Raw genomic sequence first — 19,707 nt, forward strand, 5'->3', positions numbered from 1 at the left:
AATACTCTCCATCTCTCCATGGGGAGTGTGCTTTTACCTATAATCTTACCAGCAATCAAATGCAGTTTGATTAAAGAAAATGTGCAGGTGCCTTCTGATGTCCCCCTTTAAGGTAGTTTTAAAACTAAAGAAATCAGGAAATAGTTCATAGGGTAGGTTGTATAATATAGCTTCACATTACAAAGTTCACCAGTCACTCTCAGATAATAAAAGATATGTGCTTATGCACACTAAAAATGGATCTTATTATGACCATTACCTCTACCATTCAGCAGCTGAGTTGTATCCAGAACCTCTAATCATGGATTTCAGGGTGTTAGCAATTCACTGGCATGATTAATTTGCAAACTGTTTTTGTTCCCAGGAATAGTCACCATGTAGACCTATACATATAGGACTCAAATTTATAGACAACAAAAAGTCATGCATGAGTCAGCTACCAATGAAGATGGGGAGGGATGAGCAATAGACTAGAAGATGTAACTTAAAAGTAAAGCACAGCTAACTTAATATTATTTTGGAATTAAAAATCCCCCAAACAAATGTGACTCTTTCAGATTCACATTTACGACATCTGACCATCCCCAACTGCAGCAGAGAAGAAATGCATGAATGCAGTGTTGAGCAGTATCAGGTCCCAAGGTATGGTCTTAGGACACTTAATGCAGCCATCTTGCTGAAGCTAATCAGGTATGTGTTAATGCCTAGGTGGAAAAGATGCCCAAGAACTGTCAGCACCCATGGATTCTGATTGGTATGCTGGACTATGGCTGGAGATGGATGGATCTTGACCATCTGGTTTCTTGAACACAAGTCATTAAGTGTTGGTTTATAGGTGTGAAGGAGACATCACACACCACTGAAGCAACTTTCACCTTGCATTCCCTAAGGTACAAGGCTTTCAAACTGAGTGTAGCCACATATTCAGCTGTAAAATTTCAAATGGGGATAATTGAGGAATATTCATGGATATGAGCGATAATTGAGGGATATTCCTGCAGTATGAGTGACCCCAAAGATTAGTATAAGATAAACAGGACCTGGGATTTACAGAGGTATGGGGTGATGAAGGTGCATGTGCTGTGCAGTTCTTGTGAAAATGCTGGACCTAGGGATATAGGAGAGAATGTTGTAAGCCCTCTGTGTATGCTCCTTGTCTGAGATGTGGCTGTGTAGCTTGGTGCACATACAGCGGTACCTTGGTTATTGAACAAAATGCATTCTGGGAGGCCGTTTGACTCCTGGAACTGTTCAGAAACAAAGGCACAGCTTCCAATTGGCTGCAGGAGCATCCTGCAGCCAATCAGAAGTTGTGGGAGCCACACTGGACATTCGGCTTCTGAAAATCATTTGAAAACCAGAACACTCACTTCTGGGTTTCGATCGTTCGAGAGCTGATTTGTTTGGGAGCCAAGCCGTTTAAGATCCAAGGTATGACTGTATCTGTTTTATAGTTTCCATGTGCACTGCTATATGCCCTCTTGAGTTAATAAAGTAGTCTGAAAACCATATACAAAGCTACATATTCTGGTGGCTTCTTAAGGAATGCATGGCATTAGTAATCAAAACACACTTTTGGATGGGTCACTGCCCTCCTGTGCTATTGTTGCTTTATTTGCAAAGCACTACAGTATCCCGACTGAAACCTGCATGTCATTAAAAGTCATTAAAACACTAACATTGAAATGATAGAAAGCATAATGAATTGCAATATGATGGAAAACAGAAAAATTCTTAGTTAAGCTACTAAATGTATTGCTCTATGGGTAACAGGGTGTGACAGGTAGATAGAAACCCTGCTCAGAACTGCAGAGTGTACATATGGATACATGTGGAGGAACAGACATGAGAATGAGTGAACCAGACATTGGGAGGTGGGGGTTGGGGGAAGAACCTAAAGCAAATTAGATTTCATCCTCCATCAGATATGAAAGTAATTCGTGACAAACCTCTGCTCTTCAGAGCTGATTTCTGATTTCACTGATTAGACTGAAAAGGATCATAAAAATGAAGAATGCAATGCATGGGGTCGTTAGAAAGTTCAGCCTAAATGAAGATCAAGTTAAACAAAAGCCCTGTATCTTCCGCAGGAAAAATAAAAGATATTACTAAGAGTAAGAGTTAATGTCCCTAGAATAATTTTACATAACAAGATTAATAAAAACATAGGCACTAAGTTCTAATCCTTAAAAAGAAGAAACCAACTGCTTTTTATAAAGAACAAAATTAAATGCAAATAACAGTGGCTTCAATGCAAGTGAAATGAAGCAAAAATCACCATGGTTACCATTAATTTTTAGTTTTCAGATTAATGAAAATCGCAGGAATCAAACGTGATGATGCCAGCTTTGTAAAGCTTTTGAAAAGGTTGAAATTTTATTAAATGAGGAGGAAAGGTAGTGTAAAGGCAGCTGCACGTTTACACCACATAGTCTTAATTAGTGCTGAAAGGAAAGCTCACACAATTATGGCTCTTTTCATATTATCAATATTGTTAGCCTAGCATCGTAGCATAGATAAAGAACAGCAAACTCCTTAGAACCCTGTGGAGTATAGTAATTTTTAATTTTAAACCATCATAAAACCCAACAACGCAACCTGAAATTTATGCCAAAATATTCTTGGAAAAACCCAAGTTTTGTGGTATGACATGGAAATTCACATTCTTTTTTTTTTAAAAAAAAGCATATTGTTTGGCATTTATGTTTTTAAATATAAATCTGATTTTATACATTCATTTCAGTCTTTTCATTATAATTTGAAAACCAGGAAGCTCTTTATGAGTCACTTCCTCACAAAACATATTACCTACCTATCCATCACTGATTTGTGCACAATGTACCATATGAGTCAGAAATGACACATCCAAAATTCCTTTGGACATATAAAAAAATGCAAACTAGGAATGGAACATTTGCCATTTGATCACTCTTTTAGGGCCCAATATTAAAGAGAAGATCCATCAGCTGAGAGGCTACAGAATTTGACGAAAGCTGTGCTATGCCAGTGGAATACTGGATATGCCACCACTCTGTATTATATTGCCCTCTGCATGCTGAACTGAGAGCTAAGTTTATCCTTGATTTGTTGCTTTAGATACCTGATGTGAATGATCAAGTGAAAATCACATATTTGTTGTCTGGTTTTCACAAATTTGTGACAGCCAATTTTGTGAGATTTGCAGTTGCTTGCCCAGAATTTTTGTGTACGTTTCTCCTAATATACATATTTTTTGCATGCAATTTAGCCTACCAAACACTTTTTTTTTGCAAGAAATGTAATATAAAACATTTTGGCATGTTATTTTTCAGTAATTTTGGCATGTTATTTTTCAGTAATACCTATTGGGGTAGTTGGAATATCAAGGAATAGCTCAATTTCTGGTTGTCCATTGTTTTGGAAAGGGAAACTGAACCAAAACAGTCCCCCATTTATTTCACCACGAGAGACCAAAGGCTAGGGTGTAGCTCAGCACTAAATCACAACACACAATTGCATAAACACCACACAGGGAGATCATAACTTTGGCCATATGGCATAAGGCTATATCCCTCTGGCCACATGCGATGCACACGTAGGGCTCACAAGGGGGAACTCTGGAGAACCAAGCCAAGGCATGACACTGGAAGAGAGTGCGATGCTACTTTGCTGCTTAACACCTTTTGCTCTGCTCCAGCACCTTGAGCAAATGCTTCTACTCAAGAATCAAATAAAGAGGGCTCTCTAACTTCACAGCCTGTAAATGATGTTGCAAAGCTTAAGTATAGCCACTGTTACGGGATATAAGATTTTAGAGATATCTGAATATACTTTCTTCTGTACACCATGGCTATGTTTGAAAACTCCTGATCTTATGCATGCATAAACATTAATTAATGGGGAAATATGAATATTTGGAGGGCAGTGTGGTTGCCACCATATTGACATCTACAGTACTCCCCCATCTTACCTCCCCATTCTCCAGCGGATGAATCCTGGAGTAATATGACGTGCATATAACTTCATCATCTTTTATATACGATGGAGGTCCAGTGCGGGGAAGAATGTTGTAGTGAGTCAGACATTCTGTGTCTGTGATAGCGTAGTACTGCCAGGGCTCATAGTTGACACCATCTAGTGAACGTTCCAAAACCCAGTTTCCAGGTCGTGGTGAATTAGCTGCTTTTAAAATGATATAAGCAATTTGGAACACCTGGGAGAATGTGAGAAAGAAAAAATATATATCAGAATAACTGGTTGAAGTATATTTTTCTTTTGCTCATTTATCAGCAAGCAATGCTGATTCTAAAGAAGTTTGATATTATAGCTTGGCTTTAGCAAAGTCTGCAGAGAAAACAATAGCATCTACCCTGTTTACAGCAGCATCCCATACATGAGAAGTGAAGCTGAACATTTGCTCTGTGTTAAACCTCCTGCACTACTGCACTCTATTGTTGTTCTATGGTTGCTCTGCTGTTGCTCACTTTGGGATAGATGCCTAGCATATAAAGTAGCGTGAAAGGGCTGTACCTCAAGCTCAAGCTCTACCACTAAGCTCCTAGCAGTTCCTACATCTAATATGAAAGGAGCTTGGGTCAAGGGGCTATGAAAGAGGGAGAGCACAGCAAAGATGAACACTGATTCAGGTTCTAGAACCATCACAATGTAATGTGATGTGCTGTACCCACAAGGGTGTCAACTTGAATAAAATATGGGGCTGGCAACTAGGTAAGCCCTACTCCACATAATCAATCACAAGACATGGCACACACACACCATTATACAAATTTAGTAAATAAATACAAATTTAGTAAATACAGTAATACAATTTCAGTAACCTCACAAAATTGCTACCACTGAGCTACACCATCCTCCATATATTTTCCAGTCCCCAGTTGGTGTTCCAATCCCATCTGGAAACCCATTTTAATCTTTCTTCATCCGAGAAACACCACCCTGAACATTCAGCTGGTGATTTCTACCTGCAGCTTATGAGTACTGCTCTCATATAAGCAGATTATGAACATTTAATCAACACTCATTATGATTTGCTCTTTCACCTGCCTTTCCAACTAATTTACAAAGGATTTATTTTCAACTAACCTACTTACCAAGACTGATACACAAGACACAATTATATTTGAATAAGCTTTGAATATGCTAATAATTTATCTTTTTGTAAATCAGATTTTATTACAACCCAGATAAAAATGAAACAGGTGGATACGAGTATACATCTCAGTAAGAATAATTAAAAGGATTTCGTAGATACTAACTCACATTTAGAATGTAGCAAACTCTTAGTCAAAATATATCACAAAGATGGGCAGTTGGATGACTGGGGTATCGGTATTGCCCTCTGAACAACATTTTATATACTGGAAATCCATCCATTATATAAAGGAAAGTATTAGCATACATTGAAAGGTAATAGGGCTTCATTCTAAATAGCCTCTCCAACACTGTTGTATAATACATGTATATAAATCAATATTTATCACACAGAAGAAACACTTCTGTGGTGTAGTGTGGTGTAGTGATGTGGTGTAGTGTGGTGTGGTGTGGTGTAGTCTAGTGGTTAAGAGCGGTGAACTCATAATCTGATGAACCGGGTTTGCTTCCCCGCTCCTCGGCATGCAGCTGCTGGGTGACCTTGGACTAGTCACACTTCTCTCTGAAGTCTCTCAGCCTCACTCACCTTGCAGAGTGTTTGTTGTGGGGGAGGAAGGGAAAGGGGATTGTTAGCTGCTTTGAGACTCCTTAGGGTAGTGGTAAAGTGGGATATCAAATCCAAACTCCAAACACTATTATGTATCTGTTGAGGTTGGAACTTAACGGGTTAAGTTCTTCCCATGATGCCACACCATTCTGACGTCAATTTTGGAAGCTTGGGAGGAGCTTGGGAAGAGTATGCCAGTCCCACTCTGTACTTTGTGGGGAAAGGATGCAGTTTTGTCATGGCTGCAAATAGTCCTGGAAATTCCTGAGAAATGTTGGAATAAAAGCTGTAAATAGACAAACCTGGACTGTGTGTGTTTGTCTGGAAGCCAAAGCTACGTGACAGTCTTACACTGCTGTGATATCTCTGCTACGGCGTGACTGAGAGCTCGGAGCAGAGCGTGCGGCAGGAGAAGTGTGCCGGGCAGTAAGGAGCTAATTGAGGATCGCAAATCAATTAGCGGGGGTCGCGCCAGATCAATCAAATTCCACAGGTTATGGGTAACCTAAATCACCTATCGTAAACCTGTCACGGGAGGCTGCCGGGAGCTGTGAAGTCTGCGGTGTCTAGCAGAGGAGCACGGTAGGAGGCGGAGGCCGGAGTTTTGAGGCAAGCAAGCAAGCAAGCTGAAAGACGCTGTTGCTGAATGCTGTGGAGCTGTGAGCTGAGAGCAGCAAGGAAACGTTTCTCCACGCCAGAGAAGCTGGTGCTTTCGTAAGTACAGCTTGGGGCCAACTTGGGAGAACGGGAGAACATGGCAGATGGCCAGGAGGTGATTCAAGCTCCGTTTGAACAGCTTGAGGAACTCACCGCCCAAGCGTGGAATACCTGGGCAAGATGGGTGAGAGCGTGGTTCATAGCCACGGAGGTTTGGGACATTTCCCAGAGGGAACCAGTGCAACTGGTGGACAGAGATGCAGGAAAGCTGAAGTCTGTTTCTCTGGAGGAGAAAATGCAGAGGGAGAAAGCTATGAGAGCTGAGGTCTGCATGTTGAGAGCAGGTGTTCATGCTAATTTGCAACATCATCTGGAAAGCATTGAATCTGCGTGTGAGGCCTGGAGTGTGCTGAAACGTCTGTGTGAAGGCTCAGCAGGAGGCCTAGGGCAGATGGAAGCTGAAAGCCTAGAGATGGCTGGAGCCCCTGTTCCTGATGATTTAGCCTCAAGGAGTGCTAGTGAGCAAGTCGGGGGGGGGGCGGAAAGTTCCAAAGGCAAGTTTGAAAAGTTTTCCACTGAACCTGCTGGAATGGAGCGGCAGTTCAGGGGGGGCAAAGCTGGCAAGGAGTGCTTTTCCGGAAGAAGGAGAAGGAGGCCAGCTGGGAGGCGCACCAGGCAGTGTTTTTCCACTGGATTTCGTCGGTGCTACGTGTGTGGATCTCACAGTCATTTCAAAAGAGACTGCCCACAGAAAGCGAGAGCAGCTGCACAGGAAGGCTTCAAGGACACCTTCCATGGGAATCAGTCGGGTTTCCATGGGAACCAGTCTGGAAGGGGAGGTCAGCGTGGGAACGCAAGAGAAGGACGTGGAAAACAACGTCAGGAGATTTATCAGATCACGGCTAGTCTGGCGTTGGCTGAAGACAGCCGTGGGGCAAGCCAAGAGCTAAGTTTTGTTATTGACTCTGCAGCTAATCGCAATTTGATTCCAGAGACACCTGCTGTCGAGAGGTGGAACTGCACGGCAATTCCTGCCGGGAAAACTGTACTGTTTGCAAATGGACAGAAAAGACAAATGACTAATGCTGTAAATTTGCATTTTTGTATTTTACAGGAAACGTTGGAGTGTTGTACTGTTCCTGGGATGCACCACTGTCTTTTATCTGTGCCTTATTTACTGAAAAAGGGATTTACGGTTTGTTTTCAGGGCGATGTTTGCACAATCTCCAAAGGAGGGAGGATGCTTGCCAAGGTTAAAAAGGGGCAGAATGATCTCTTCATTCTTGAAACGTCTCTGGAGGGTGGTGGGAAGGTTGAGAAAGCACAAGCACTGCGTGCTACAATTCCCAATCATGATTCATGCGTACATGCTTGGCATACACGTACAGCTCATAGTTCTCTAGAAGAACTACAGGTGCTGCCAGAAGTTTCCAAAGGTTGTAATATCTCAGAATGTGGACATGCTGTAAGTTGTGAAACTTGCAAACTGGCAAAGGTAAAAGGATGCAGTTATCCAAAGGTTGAAAGGATAACCACTAGGCCTTTTGAACTGATTCACATAGATTTGTGGGGTCCTGTAAAAGAACCAAGTCTGGGAGGGTCAAGGTTTCTGCTCTCGATGCAGGAGGATTTTACTCAGAATTCCTGGATACATGGTCTCAAATCCAAGGATGATGCAGCACAGCTGATCAAAGGGTGGATTGAGGGGGTGGAACAAAGGTTTTCCACCAAAGTGCAAGCTGTCACAAGTGACAGAGGAGCTGAGTTTACAGGTTCTGCTTTGCAGAAGTACTTTCACAAGAAAGGGATACGTCACACAGTGACTTCACCCAATCAGTGGGGGGTGGCAGGGATGAAGTGCCAGGCTCTGGTTAAAACTGCACAGGTGTTGCTGGAAGATTCTGGGTTACCTCCAAGGTTTTGGCTGGAGGCAATCAAGTATGTAAGCTTCACCTGGAATCGCACCTACAATTCCATGGTAGGGGACACACCGTTTGGGTTGTTGCATGGCAGGAAACCCCAGATTCATTTTTTGCGTATGTTCGGGTCACGTGCGTCTGTGCCGGTACCTGCTGCTTTGCAGGGGCCAGATGGATGCAAGTTCCGAAAAATGATCTTCTGTGGGTATGAGCCAACAGCGAGTGCATGGAGATTTGCATTTCCATCAGGTGATCAGAGTAAGTTACTGATCAGTAAACACGCTGAGTTCTATGAGCAGGATAAAAAGACACAAGCTGCTGTCAAGCGTGATGTTCTTTCAGAGTGTCTCTCTGATTCAGAACAGGAAGATTATGAGGGGGAGGAAGGAGAGGCTGAGTCTGATGATGACGATCAGACAACTGACCAAAGTCAGGAACAGGAGGAGGTATCTGTAGCATCTCCACAAGTTGTAAAAAGGGAGGCCAAAAGCGAGCCCAGTTCCCCTGTGAGTGTAATGGAGAGGATTCAAAAACGTTTTAAGTCAGAGGGGGAATCCCGTGATGCTGAGGACACATTTCCTGGTGGCAGTGAGTCAGAGGTAACATCTGAGTTTATGCCCAGAAGGTCTAGTCGCACAACAAAGGGCATTCCACCTGAAAGGTACCAAGCAACATGTGCGTGGGCGAAATTCGCACAGTGTGATTCTGGGAGTGTTGAAAGGGTTCAACAGGTGCCTGGGAAAGATGCTGGGAAGAAGCACAAGGCAAAGGGTAAGGTGTTGAGCTCAAAAGGGTCTTGTCAGAAGGTGCAGCAAGGGGGGGTGTTGAGGTTGGAACTTAACGGGTTAAGTTCTTCCCATGATGCCACACCATTCTGACGTCAATTTTGGAAGCTTGGGAGGAGCTTGGGAAGAGTATGCCAGTCCCACTCTGTACTTTGTGGGGAAAGGATGCAGTTTTGTCATGGCTGCAAATAGTCCTGGAAATTCCTGAGAAATGTTGGAATAAAAGCTGTAAATAGACAAACCTGGACTGTGTGTGTTTGTCTGGAAGCCAAAGCTACGTGACAGTCTTACACCGCTGTGATATTTCTGCTACGGCGTGACTGAGAGCTCGGAGCAGAGCGTGCGGCAGGAGAAGTGTGCCAGGCAGTAAAGAGCTAATTGAGGATCGCAAATCAATTAGCGGGGGTCGCGCCAGATCAATCAAATTCCACAGTATCTGCCCCTGAAGGAAAAAAGGAACAGGCCAAGTAGACAATCCTCAGTATATAAAAACTCCAAACCCTGGTTCGATCAAGAATGTCAGGATATGAAGCTAAATTTACTGAAAAAATACAAGAATTATAGATCTGCCAATTTACCCCAACTCCCCACGGGCTGGTTTGAAGATAAACGGAATTATAAAATTTTGATCAAAAACAAAAAAACTCCTGGCACAGAAAAGAGAATGGAAATGCCTAATAGATGCATCCAGAGAGAGAGATTCGGCCACCTTCTGGAGACTGGTAGCAAATGGAGTGCGACCTACTTCCTCAGAAGTGGAGTATACTATACCTGCAGGGACTTGGGAGGCATTTTTTCAATCTTCATATTCAGCTCTGCCTCTGACACAGCCACTAATACAGTGTGCGGCAGATGATGAGTGGCCTCCGGTGTCGGTTGCGGAGATTAGGAGGCTTATTCAGGCACTCAAATACAGAAAAGCCCCGGGAGCAGATAACATCTCTCCTGAACTTCTCAAAGCCAATATTGACTGGTGGGCCCCAGTCCTTGCCACCCTTTTCACCAGCATAGATCAAACAGCAATAATACCAGAGGACTGGGGATTGGCAATCATCGTTCCCATATTCAAGAAAGGCTGTAAACTTGATCCAGCCAATTACAGACCAATCAGTCTCTTAAGCATCATCAGCAAACTTTATGCAACTCACTTACGTGAAAAGTTTGTGGACTGGCTAGAACAGGAGCACATCCTAAAGGAAGCCCAGGCTGGCTTCAGGGCACATAGATCAACTCTAGACCAAGGACTGGTATTGCAACATCTAGTGGAGAAATACACCTCAAAGAAAGGAGGCTCTCTCTATGTAGCCTTTATAGATTTCAAATCAGCCTTCGACTCGATACCCCGGCACAGACTTTGGGAAAAACTAAATGTCACAAACATCGATAGACGTCTTTTGCTTCTTATCCGTAGACTACATGAAAATACTCGGATCCGTGTTAGATGCGACCGTTATGGGAACCTATCAAAGGAAATCCAAAGTTCCCATGGTGTCAAGCAAGGCTGTGTTCTTGCCCCTATTCTTTTTAACTTCTATATAAACTCCTTAGTCGGAAAGATGGAGGAAGCAAGTACTCACTCCCCAAATCTAAATAATACACCAATCCCGGTCCTTTTGTACGCGGATGATGCGGCACTTATTTCCTTCTCTTGTGTGGGTCTAAGAAAACTTTTACGAGCTCTTACAGAGTATTGCGAAGCTGAACACCTAATAATAAACTACACCAAATCAAAAATTATGGTGTTCTCCAAGAGAAAACTCCGACATAAATGGAAAATTAATAACCAACCTATTGAGCAAGTAACATCTTTTAGATATCTTGGAATAATTTTCGATGAGAAGGGATCTTGGTGCCATCAGATTAAGAACTCCATTGTAAATGCGCAAAGATCTTCCAGAGCTATCATAAGATTCTTTTATAGAAAAGGAGGTCAATATGTTCCCGCTGCCTCCCAGGTCTTTGTTGCAAAAATACTTCCACAATTGACCTATGGCACCCAGATATTTAATTGTCAAAAACTCAAGTCCCTGGAATCTGTACAAACTAAATTTTATCGTTCCCTACTAGGGTTACCTACCTGTGTTTCTAACACTGCCGTTAGGCTGGAGGTTGGCCAACTCCCTATTAATGCCAGGATATGGATCCTGAAGATTCATTTCTGGCTAAAACTCATATTTTTCCCAGTGGGAGTGGCTCCATTGACTCTACTAGACCCGTTCCAGTCTAAATGGAGATTGTCGCTCTATGAAAAACTGAGGGGCCTGGGGCTTTCCTCACAAGAACTTATAGCCTCAGGCTTTGAAAAGGCTAAAATGATGGTGAGCCAGCGAATAGGAGATGTAGAGCTTCAGGACCATATGAGCAAGATAGATAAATATCCAGCTATCCAAGATTATGGAAAAGGGTTTAACCTAACCCCATATTTGATGGACCTACAAATCGCAAAATATAGGCGGGCGTTTACCCTTACTAGATTTGATGTATTGCCATCTGCCTTACTAAAGGGCAGATACGAGGGCACACCCTATGCTGAACGAGTTTGCCCATGTGGTCTGAAGGAGGTGGAAACGGCTTCACATGTGCTGTTACACTGCGACCTTTACGGGGATATCAGGTTACTGTTTATCTCCCCTATCGTTCAGAAATTTCCAGGTCGATCTGAATCTCAGCGGCTGAAAATCCTACTAGGAGACAAAAACCCAGAAGTAACATTGAAAGTGGCCAAGTTTTCTGCGGCCGCGATCAAGCGGAGGGCATTAGCTGTAAAAAAGTAAAAGATCTGACCCCTGGATAAGCCCCCCCCCCCTTTTTAAGCCCATACATATACTGTAGTGCATATATGAGTATGTATATGTGTGTGTGTGTGTGTGTGTGGGTGGGTGTGTATATGTGCATTGTTTTTATGTATAATTTTACAACTTTTAACTGACACCACCATTCCCTTGTAAATTATTGCTGCCTTTTATGTTTGTTTTTTTTCCCTTTCTTCTGGTCTATGACCGTAATAATTTTATTCATTCATTATGTATCTGCATAGTTTTTCTGAAGATAAGCAGCTGCATGTATTTTTCCAGTTACAATACAGACCCTCCTGAAGATAATGGAGAACCACAGCAAATAATCATTTCCATTTCTGGGGTTCTTAAGAAATGCAAGGTGTAAACAGAAATCTTAGTGTTTTCAGTTCTGGAGTTATAGCGAGAAGTATGAAGAATGACAAAGAAAATTTTATAGTACGAAACTAGAAGACAATGTTCCATATCATTAGTTGGTGAAAGCTTGGGTTTTCACTGGAACTCTGCCAATTCACACCAACTGAAGTTCGTGAATATTATAATTACAGAGTGGAACAGATGAAATAATTAGAGCTGTTTCAGTTTTTTTTTCATGGTAGCTTGGCAGCTTTTCCAGTGTTGGCATTAAAATGTATAAAGGAGAAAAATGGAGATTTCACACTAATACTTTGCTACTGTAACTAAGTACTTCAGGGGTTTCCCAGCAGAGAATTCTGAGAGCTTTCTAAAAATGAATTTAGTGTCAGCTAACATTTATATTTTGTTGTGTTTTTAATGCTGTGCTCAAGAAAGGTTCCGGGGTGACTGTCTCACTCTCTAAATTATCCAGAGTGAGCATTGTACTGTTTAGTGCTGCATAAAGCTGTATCATGGAGCATTTCCCCTTATTGACCATCCGTGCCCTTTAACTGTGATTTGCAAGCACCTAGCAGCAAACAGAGTGGAATCTATGTCTGTCTGGCTAAGCCTGCTAGAAAAGAGGGTAGTTAACTGTCATCACAACAAACTGGTACAGCATAAGAAGAGTCCTTTGGGATCAGACCAAAGACCGATCCTGTCGTATTTCAAATAGTGACCAGCCAAATATTTCCAGGAAACCAAGTGGGATATTGTCCTCCCAGCTTTTTATATCCCAGCTACTAGAATACAGAGGGCTGTATCCAACTAACTTAAGAGTCATTGAAATTAATGGACCTATATTAGTCTATGAGAGATTCCCAATTGTGAATTGCTTGGAAATCCATTTTTTTCCATCTTTGGAGCACTACAGTAGGAGGACCTGCACCCCTATAGAACAGGGTTAGGCTACATGGTGTCATCCAGATGTTGTTGGGACTCTAACTCTCATCAGCCCAGACAGCATGTCAAATGGTGATGGGAGTTGTAATCCAGCAACATCTGGGGGAAACCCTGCTATCGAACTTGTTCTACTCACTTTCTTGAAGACTAGAAGCCCTGTCCCAGATAGGATACTGACATCCTATTCATAAAGTATACTGAAACATCTTACTTGGCTGTGTCAGGCCAAAATGAAGTTCCATCAGGCTGCCACTATTCCCTTGGACTTTTAAGCGATTCCTAGCCAATTAGGTTGCTTCTATTCACTCACATCACCCTAGTCCTATCAAACCCATTGTCCCACACTCACCTCTGATCATTACCTGACAGTTCTTTGTGTCCCATACCTGGCTTTTTATCCTTCCTTTCCCTGTCCCTTTCTGCAACAGAAATACATCACCCAAGTGTAATACAGACAACCATCATAACCATTATCTAATGTAATAGCAAAGTTCTTTCTCCTTCACAACATGCAGGTGGCTACAGGCACACAGTGGTTCCAGATAATAAGGGAGGAAGCCAACATCACACTCGAGGAGTGACCAGCCCAATGTCATTCAGTAAGCTTCATGGCTGAGTGGGGATTTGAACCCTGGTCTCCCAGCCCCTGGTTCAGAAGGGCCATTACCGTTTTCACGAGCATGACTCAAGACACTGGAACCTGACTGTTCAAACCTGCTGAATATTATAGAGAGGAAATACTGATGGTCATCTTGGGTGACAGTTGCTCACAGGAACTTAGCTATAATCATTATACACTTCCTCAAGGACACAATGGCAGAAACAAGGTATGTCACAAAAAGTAGTTATGCTGTTGTCATTGCTGCTCCTTAGTCTTTCAGCTCTCGCTCACTCCCTTTTCTGACATTTCCAACACAAACCCTCTACTCTCTTCATTTCCCCACTAAATGACAGAGTGAATTCAAGTCAGTAGTTATAGCCACACTGAATCAGATGAATGGATGTCATTTATAGCAAACAATGTAGTGCAACTTAAATACGGCTAGAGTATATTTTACCCTTTCACAAAATGAAGCTGTTTGAAATGAATTGGTCTGTTTGGAGTGCTTGGTAATTTAAGGTTCTTTTCCTGTTTGAATACCTTGGAAAACGACTGCATTTTACAAGAGCTCCTCTCTGACTTATTATCGTGGGGAGCCATATTCAATTTTCAGCTGCCAGTTTTTGGGGATGGAGGGCAAGGAATAAATGGCTCAGTTGTTCTAAAGATGTCCAATTGCATTTATATTACTCCAGCCATAGAGATTATTGGGTCACATAGTACTTAGATGAGAAAAAGAGAGAGAACTGTGAAGCACTCAAATCAACCATTCTAAAAGTTGGGATACATTCAGTGCTCTGAGTTTAAAATGTTCGCAAAAGGTGGCAGGCTAGCATGAATTTAGCATTGCTCCCAGGAAATGTGGTGTTTCCTTTGACTTGCTATCACATGAGTTAAGAGAGGGAAATTGAATAGGAGCATGATTGAAATCACCAAGGCAGGCAATTGGAAACAATGGGTTGTTCTTTTTTGAATGAAAATCTGAGCCACAGTTCTTTCTTGACACAACTCTCTTCAGTGAATGATCCTCTAATGAAGGATGTGATTCATTCTTAAACCTTAAGTTGTCTTCATCTTGAAGGTCATGTTCAAAGTGTTAACCAAGCAAACATATTTGCAATTCTGAGGCAACTTTCAGCTAGGTTGATTGACCCCTGGAAATTCTTGCCTGTTTCTATCACATAGCAGCACTCTGTCAATGTAAGGACATAAGAAAAGCACTTTGGAGGAGACCAAAGGCTCACTAAGCCTAGCATCCTACTTTTTTCTGTGGCCAGCCAGAAGTCTTCAGGTAGCCCACAGCCAGGGGATGAAAGTAACCCAGTGAAATTTGTATGATTCTCTTTTAAAATCACTGATGTTTAATGGCCATCAGTACATCTTGCAACAGTGAATGCCATAAAATAATTGTGTGCTGTGTGAAGTATCTGACACCTATCTGAAATACATAAATTGTTATCTCAAAGCTCCGGCGCTTAATCCCATGTGTACTGGTACTACCTGTGGTTTATTCAGTATTGAGGAAATACATTCTGCACATGCTCAGGGACAACTCTTTTGAAACTGGTGTCTAATCCCAAAGGGACTGTTCAATTGTGGATATTCCATGTAGCAGAAATACATTCTCCACATGCTCAGGGCTTTCAGAACAGGACGTGAGCTCTGTGACCTTTCTCCAGACAACATCTTTGAGAGTTTCTGGTTGAAAGCTGACCATCACTCACCATTTACTTGGGTTATCTGCAGCTTCGGTTCATTTATGTTTGCTCAGAATTAACACATCTTCATTTCAAAAGAACATGGTGTTTTGCTCTGTGATACATGCCATTGAAAGCATTTTAAAAATATTGCTCCAAATTTCACCTCCAGACTCTATAGCTTTGGGCCTATCTGTTCTGCATTACATGGTTCACTTCTGGCCTCCATTCTATGTGCCAGTGCTTACATTTGAAACTCTAACCACCTTTGGTCCTGGGTGAATTGAAGGGTTTTAGTCTCCCATATATAGGCTTCCAAACATTCCTGCTTCTAGCATCTCCCTCAGAATGCCATTTGGCAGCTAGGGATGTGGATCAGACCTGCTTTACTTGTGTCACCAATGGTCTGGAATTGCCTTCCAAGCAGATCTGTATGGACTTATCACTATATTGCCTTATTGGGCATATGAGTATTCTACATAAGGCTAGGTAGAAATTTATTTCAGTGTCTGGGGTGTGGGTTACAATTTTCAGAGGAAAATATTTTGAACTACATACTTACAATATGTAATTTGACAATTGGACACCGTAAGTGGATTCTTCATGCCCTTACTATGGCCAAAAGACTAATACTGATGCACTGGAAATATAAGTGCATGGTTCTATTTAATCAATGGATTGAAGAGATGACTACACTTGCAACTTATGAACGGATTGCTTATAGACGTAGACTTTGCATAGATAAGTATAATGATATTTGGAACACATTTATACAAAATATAGTAGCTTATATGTATATATTAGATAAGTATATATAATTGTTAACTTTTATAATGATACAGTATACCTTTTATTTTTATTTTTCATTTAGTTCAATTAAACTGTTCTAAAAATAATAAAAGAAATTTATGTCAGAGAAATCTGATGAGGCAACGGTAAGGAACAATAAGGATATTGTGTAAGTATTAGTGGTTTGTGAAAAAATTGTTGAATCACACTTGTGCAGCTATTTCATGAAGAGAAATACTTTCTACCATGCACTCAAAGCCATCTGGTTTTATCTAATAAAAGAAAACTTATCCACCACCACCCCGACATTTAGAAGAGTGGAATGCAGCACATTTCAAATGTTATAACAAGAATGGTTGCCATATTAGTTCCAAATGCAGGCAGGTGTGGTTCAAATAATAGCTTCTACTTGGCTAAATCTGTTGCTAGCAATCTGTTGACTCCTGATCCAGTATCTTGAACTCTGTATTCAGACCTACTTTCTGGATGCAAAGATCTAGCCTGGATATAGTGTGTACAAGGCTTCCCCACATCTTTTGGGGGGCGGTGTGGTGTTTGAACTGGTTTCCAAGTATGCACAGAATACTAGCATTACGTTTCATTCCATTAACATGCTGGACTGGAGTGCTTAGATATTATGTGTATTGTGTTTCTTGCAGCAGGATAGTAAGATCTACATTTAATTTTTCTGCTCACTGCAGAGCTGAAACTTTTAGCACTTTCTTCTAGCTAAGCCAATGATGAAAAATGTAGTAAGAGTGTTTTAAAAAAGAGCCCAGAAAAGAATCAAAATTCCAAGCTAATCAAAACTCTTTTGAGACTGGTTTTTACTTTAATGTGAAGTACTACCAGTAATTATTAATATAGCACACCAAACTCATTTTGAAGCATAGAATAGACAATAGACTATTCTCTCCACTTCAGCCTTTAATTGCGGAAAAAATCCACAAGTTCTTTGTTGAAATTATGCCAAGTTATTGACATCTGAGAAAGTTGAGGAATACCCTAGATATTGCAGTGTCCATTCCACAGCTTAACTGTCAGAGAGTGGCTTCATGAAAAGAAACAATGGAAAGGGGTGGGGAGAGAAACAAGCCTTGAGGACTAGATAAGCAGTCAGAGTCCTGGCATGGGAGAATGGACATTTTCGCTGCCTTTCCAAAATCCCCACGAGAGAGCAGGCCCATATTGTAAGAAACAAAGACTACAGAAACCAGTAGAAACTAGGAACACTTGACATTTTAAAAAGACACTGCAGGTTTGAGCTGTAAATCTAATCAAATATTGGGTTCAAATCTTGCACCAGCTCTGCAATATACAACATGCAATTTAACTGACCTATTGATGATGACTTGAATGAGATAGTAAGATAAGGAAGCAATGGCAGCATAATGGCAGCTTGTTTGTATAGGACTGCTCTCAAGTAACTGGTTTATGGAACACAGCCTAAGCATATTAGTTAAAGATAATGAGAGAACATGGTTGCACTAGTTTCTATGGATTACAGTCCACTTCTTAAAGTGCATGAAGTGTTATCTTAAATTGGCGCGCACGCGCACACACACTCATGGTGTGAAAGGAATACCTGCACTCTCTCTCTTAGAAATGCTTCAGTCTTATGGAAGGTGCAGTCTTATGGAAGTTCTGAGATAATGGAGTATCCTATGGGTTTGGGAAGGCGACTCTTGGTTTGAGAAAATTTTGTAACTGGTGTGCCATAATACCAGGAAGCAGCAGGAATCTGGATAACTACCAAAGTTTGTATTTTTTGGCAAACAATAGATCAACAGATCTGCATAAAAGTGAAGACTTCCTATACTGGCAAGACCAATGTCCCAGTTAGTTCCCACTAAGCTATGGAAAGTAAGATCAAACCGATCCATTCTTAAGGAAATCAGCCCTGAGTGTTCACTGGAAGGACAGATCATGAAGCTGTGGCTCCAATACTTTGGCTACCTCATGAGAAGAGAAGACTCCCTGGAAAAGCCCCTGATGTTGGGAAAGATGGAGGGCACAAGGAGAAGGGGACGACAGAGGACAAGATGGTTGGACAGTGTTCTCGAAGCTACCAGCAAGAGTTTGACCAAACTGTGGGAGGCAGTGGAAGACAGGAGTGCCTGGCGTGCTCTGGTCCATGGGGTCACGAAGAGTCGGACACGACTAAATGACTAAACAACAACAAAGCTATGGAAGTAGCCACACCCAGATAGGGGAGGAGCACATTATGTTACATACTAGACATGTCACATTGCCACCTCTAGGATCAGTTCCAAGTGCCCTCACAGAAAGTCATTTTCAATAATCTCAACAGCTGCTTCTAGGTTTGGTTACTATTCCCCCTGAGATTGAGGGAAAATGTAAGTGTTCATTTGCTGAAGATATGTGAAATGAACCACACACACAAAATGAACATTCAGATCACTCACTCAAGGATATCATCCTCAAACTAAAGTAAATGCTGAAGCTCACAGCTTTTCCTGTGAACTGAATCCATGCACAATTACCAGTAGTTCATACCTTACATTTTTGTGCATATTGGGAGGTTCATGAAACCCTTGCATTGACCATTGTTACAAAAATTGATTATTAATTTGTATTAATCTTTTCTTACATGTGAAGTCAACAGCATTTGGGCTTTTTTGGCTATTTGGTCATGTTGAAACATTTTTTTGTTATTACACTGACCTCTGTCCATCTTTTGTAAGCCAGTTAGAGGTGGGTTTTTAAAAATAAATAAAGCAGTCTATAAATTTTGTTAAATAGATAGAAATAAACTTTAGCTCATGTCTTCATGAAATATGTAAGACATAGGCTGATCCAATATGGACAATGCCACCAATTCTGTTTTAACTGGCAATTTTGGAACAATCATAAGAATGAATCATTTAAAACAGGAGAAAGAATGGAGGGTGAAACTACAATAGAAGAGAAAGCTAAAATTGATAGAGGTAGAGTTCTATGCAAAATGCAAAAGGATGTTTATTAGAGTATTTATATATTTTGTAAACAGATTTATGCTGCAGACATGTGTTGTAATCAACACACTTGTTCAGAAGTCCAAGTCAACTTCCCAAACCTATTTAATTCATCATTTATAATTAATGTAAATCATATGTGAAAATATGTCTCTATGAACTGTGGAAGTATTTTTTTTTTAAAAAGAAAAGTCCTTTTCAAGTGTTTAGTGGCTGAGAATAGCTAAGCAATTATTTACAGCTGCACACACACATTTTATTTGTTAGAATTTTTAATTGTTACAGTGTTTTAGCTTTTGTAAATTCCATTTTCTGTCCTGGGGCCTGTGGGGCAGCATAGCTTGTAGAACTGAGTTACCAAAGAACCCCTCTAAATATTTCCAGGAATTTTCCTTTCTTAGACAGTATGGTCCACATGATAAGACACAAGATTCCATTTCCACTGGTAATTGCCTCAATCTGTACAGTACACACTGTGAAGCACACTTCCAT

The 19,707-nt window shown here is 41.2% G+C and overlaps 1 protein-coding gene across 6 annotated transcripts in view; it reads right to left on the minus strand.

Annotated features, from left to right (window-relative positions):
• Window positions 1-19,707, minus strand: part of LAMA2 (laminin subunit alpha 2) — a 395,189-nt gene that overhangs the window by 269,823 nt on the left and 105,659 nt on the right. For all 6 annotated transcript variants that reach the window (XM_082216020.1, XM_082216019.1, XM_082216016.1 and 3 more), the window contains exon 4: window positions 3,950-4,192. In XM_082216020.1, coding sequence (XP_082072146.1) covers window positions 3,950-4,192 — 243 coding nt within the window. The remainder of the gene's footprint in view (window positions 1-3,949; window positions 4,193-19,707) is intronic.

This window comes from Podarcis vaucheri (assembly GCF_965113315.1).
Source record: "Podarcis vaucheri genome assembly, chromosome: 3".
Classification (NCBI taxonomy): domain Eukaryota; kingdom Metazoa; phylum Chordata; class Lepidosauria; order Squamata; family Lacertidae; genus Podarcis; species Podarcis vaucheri.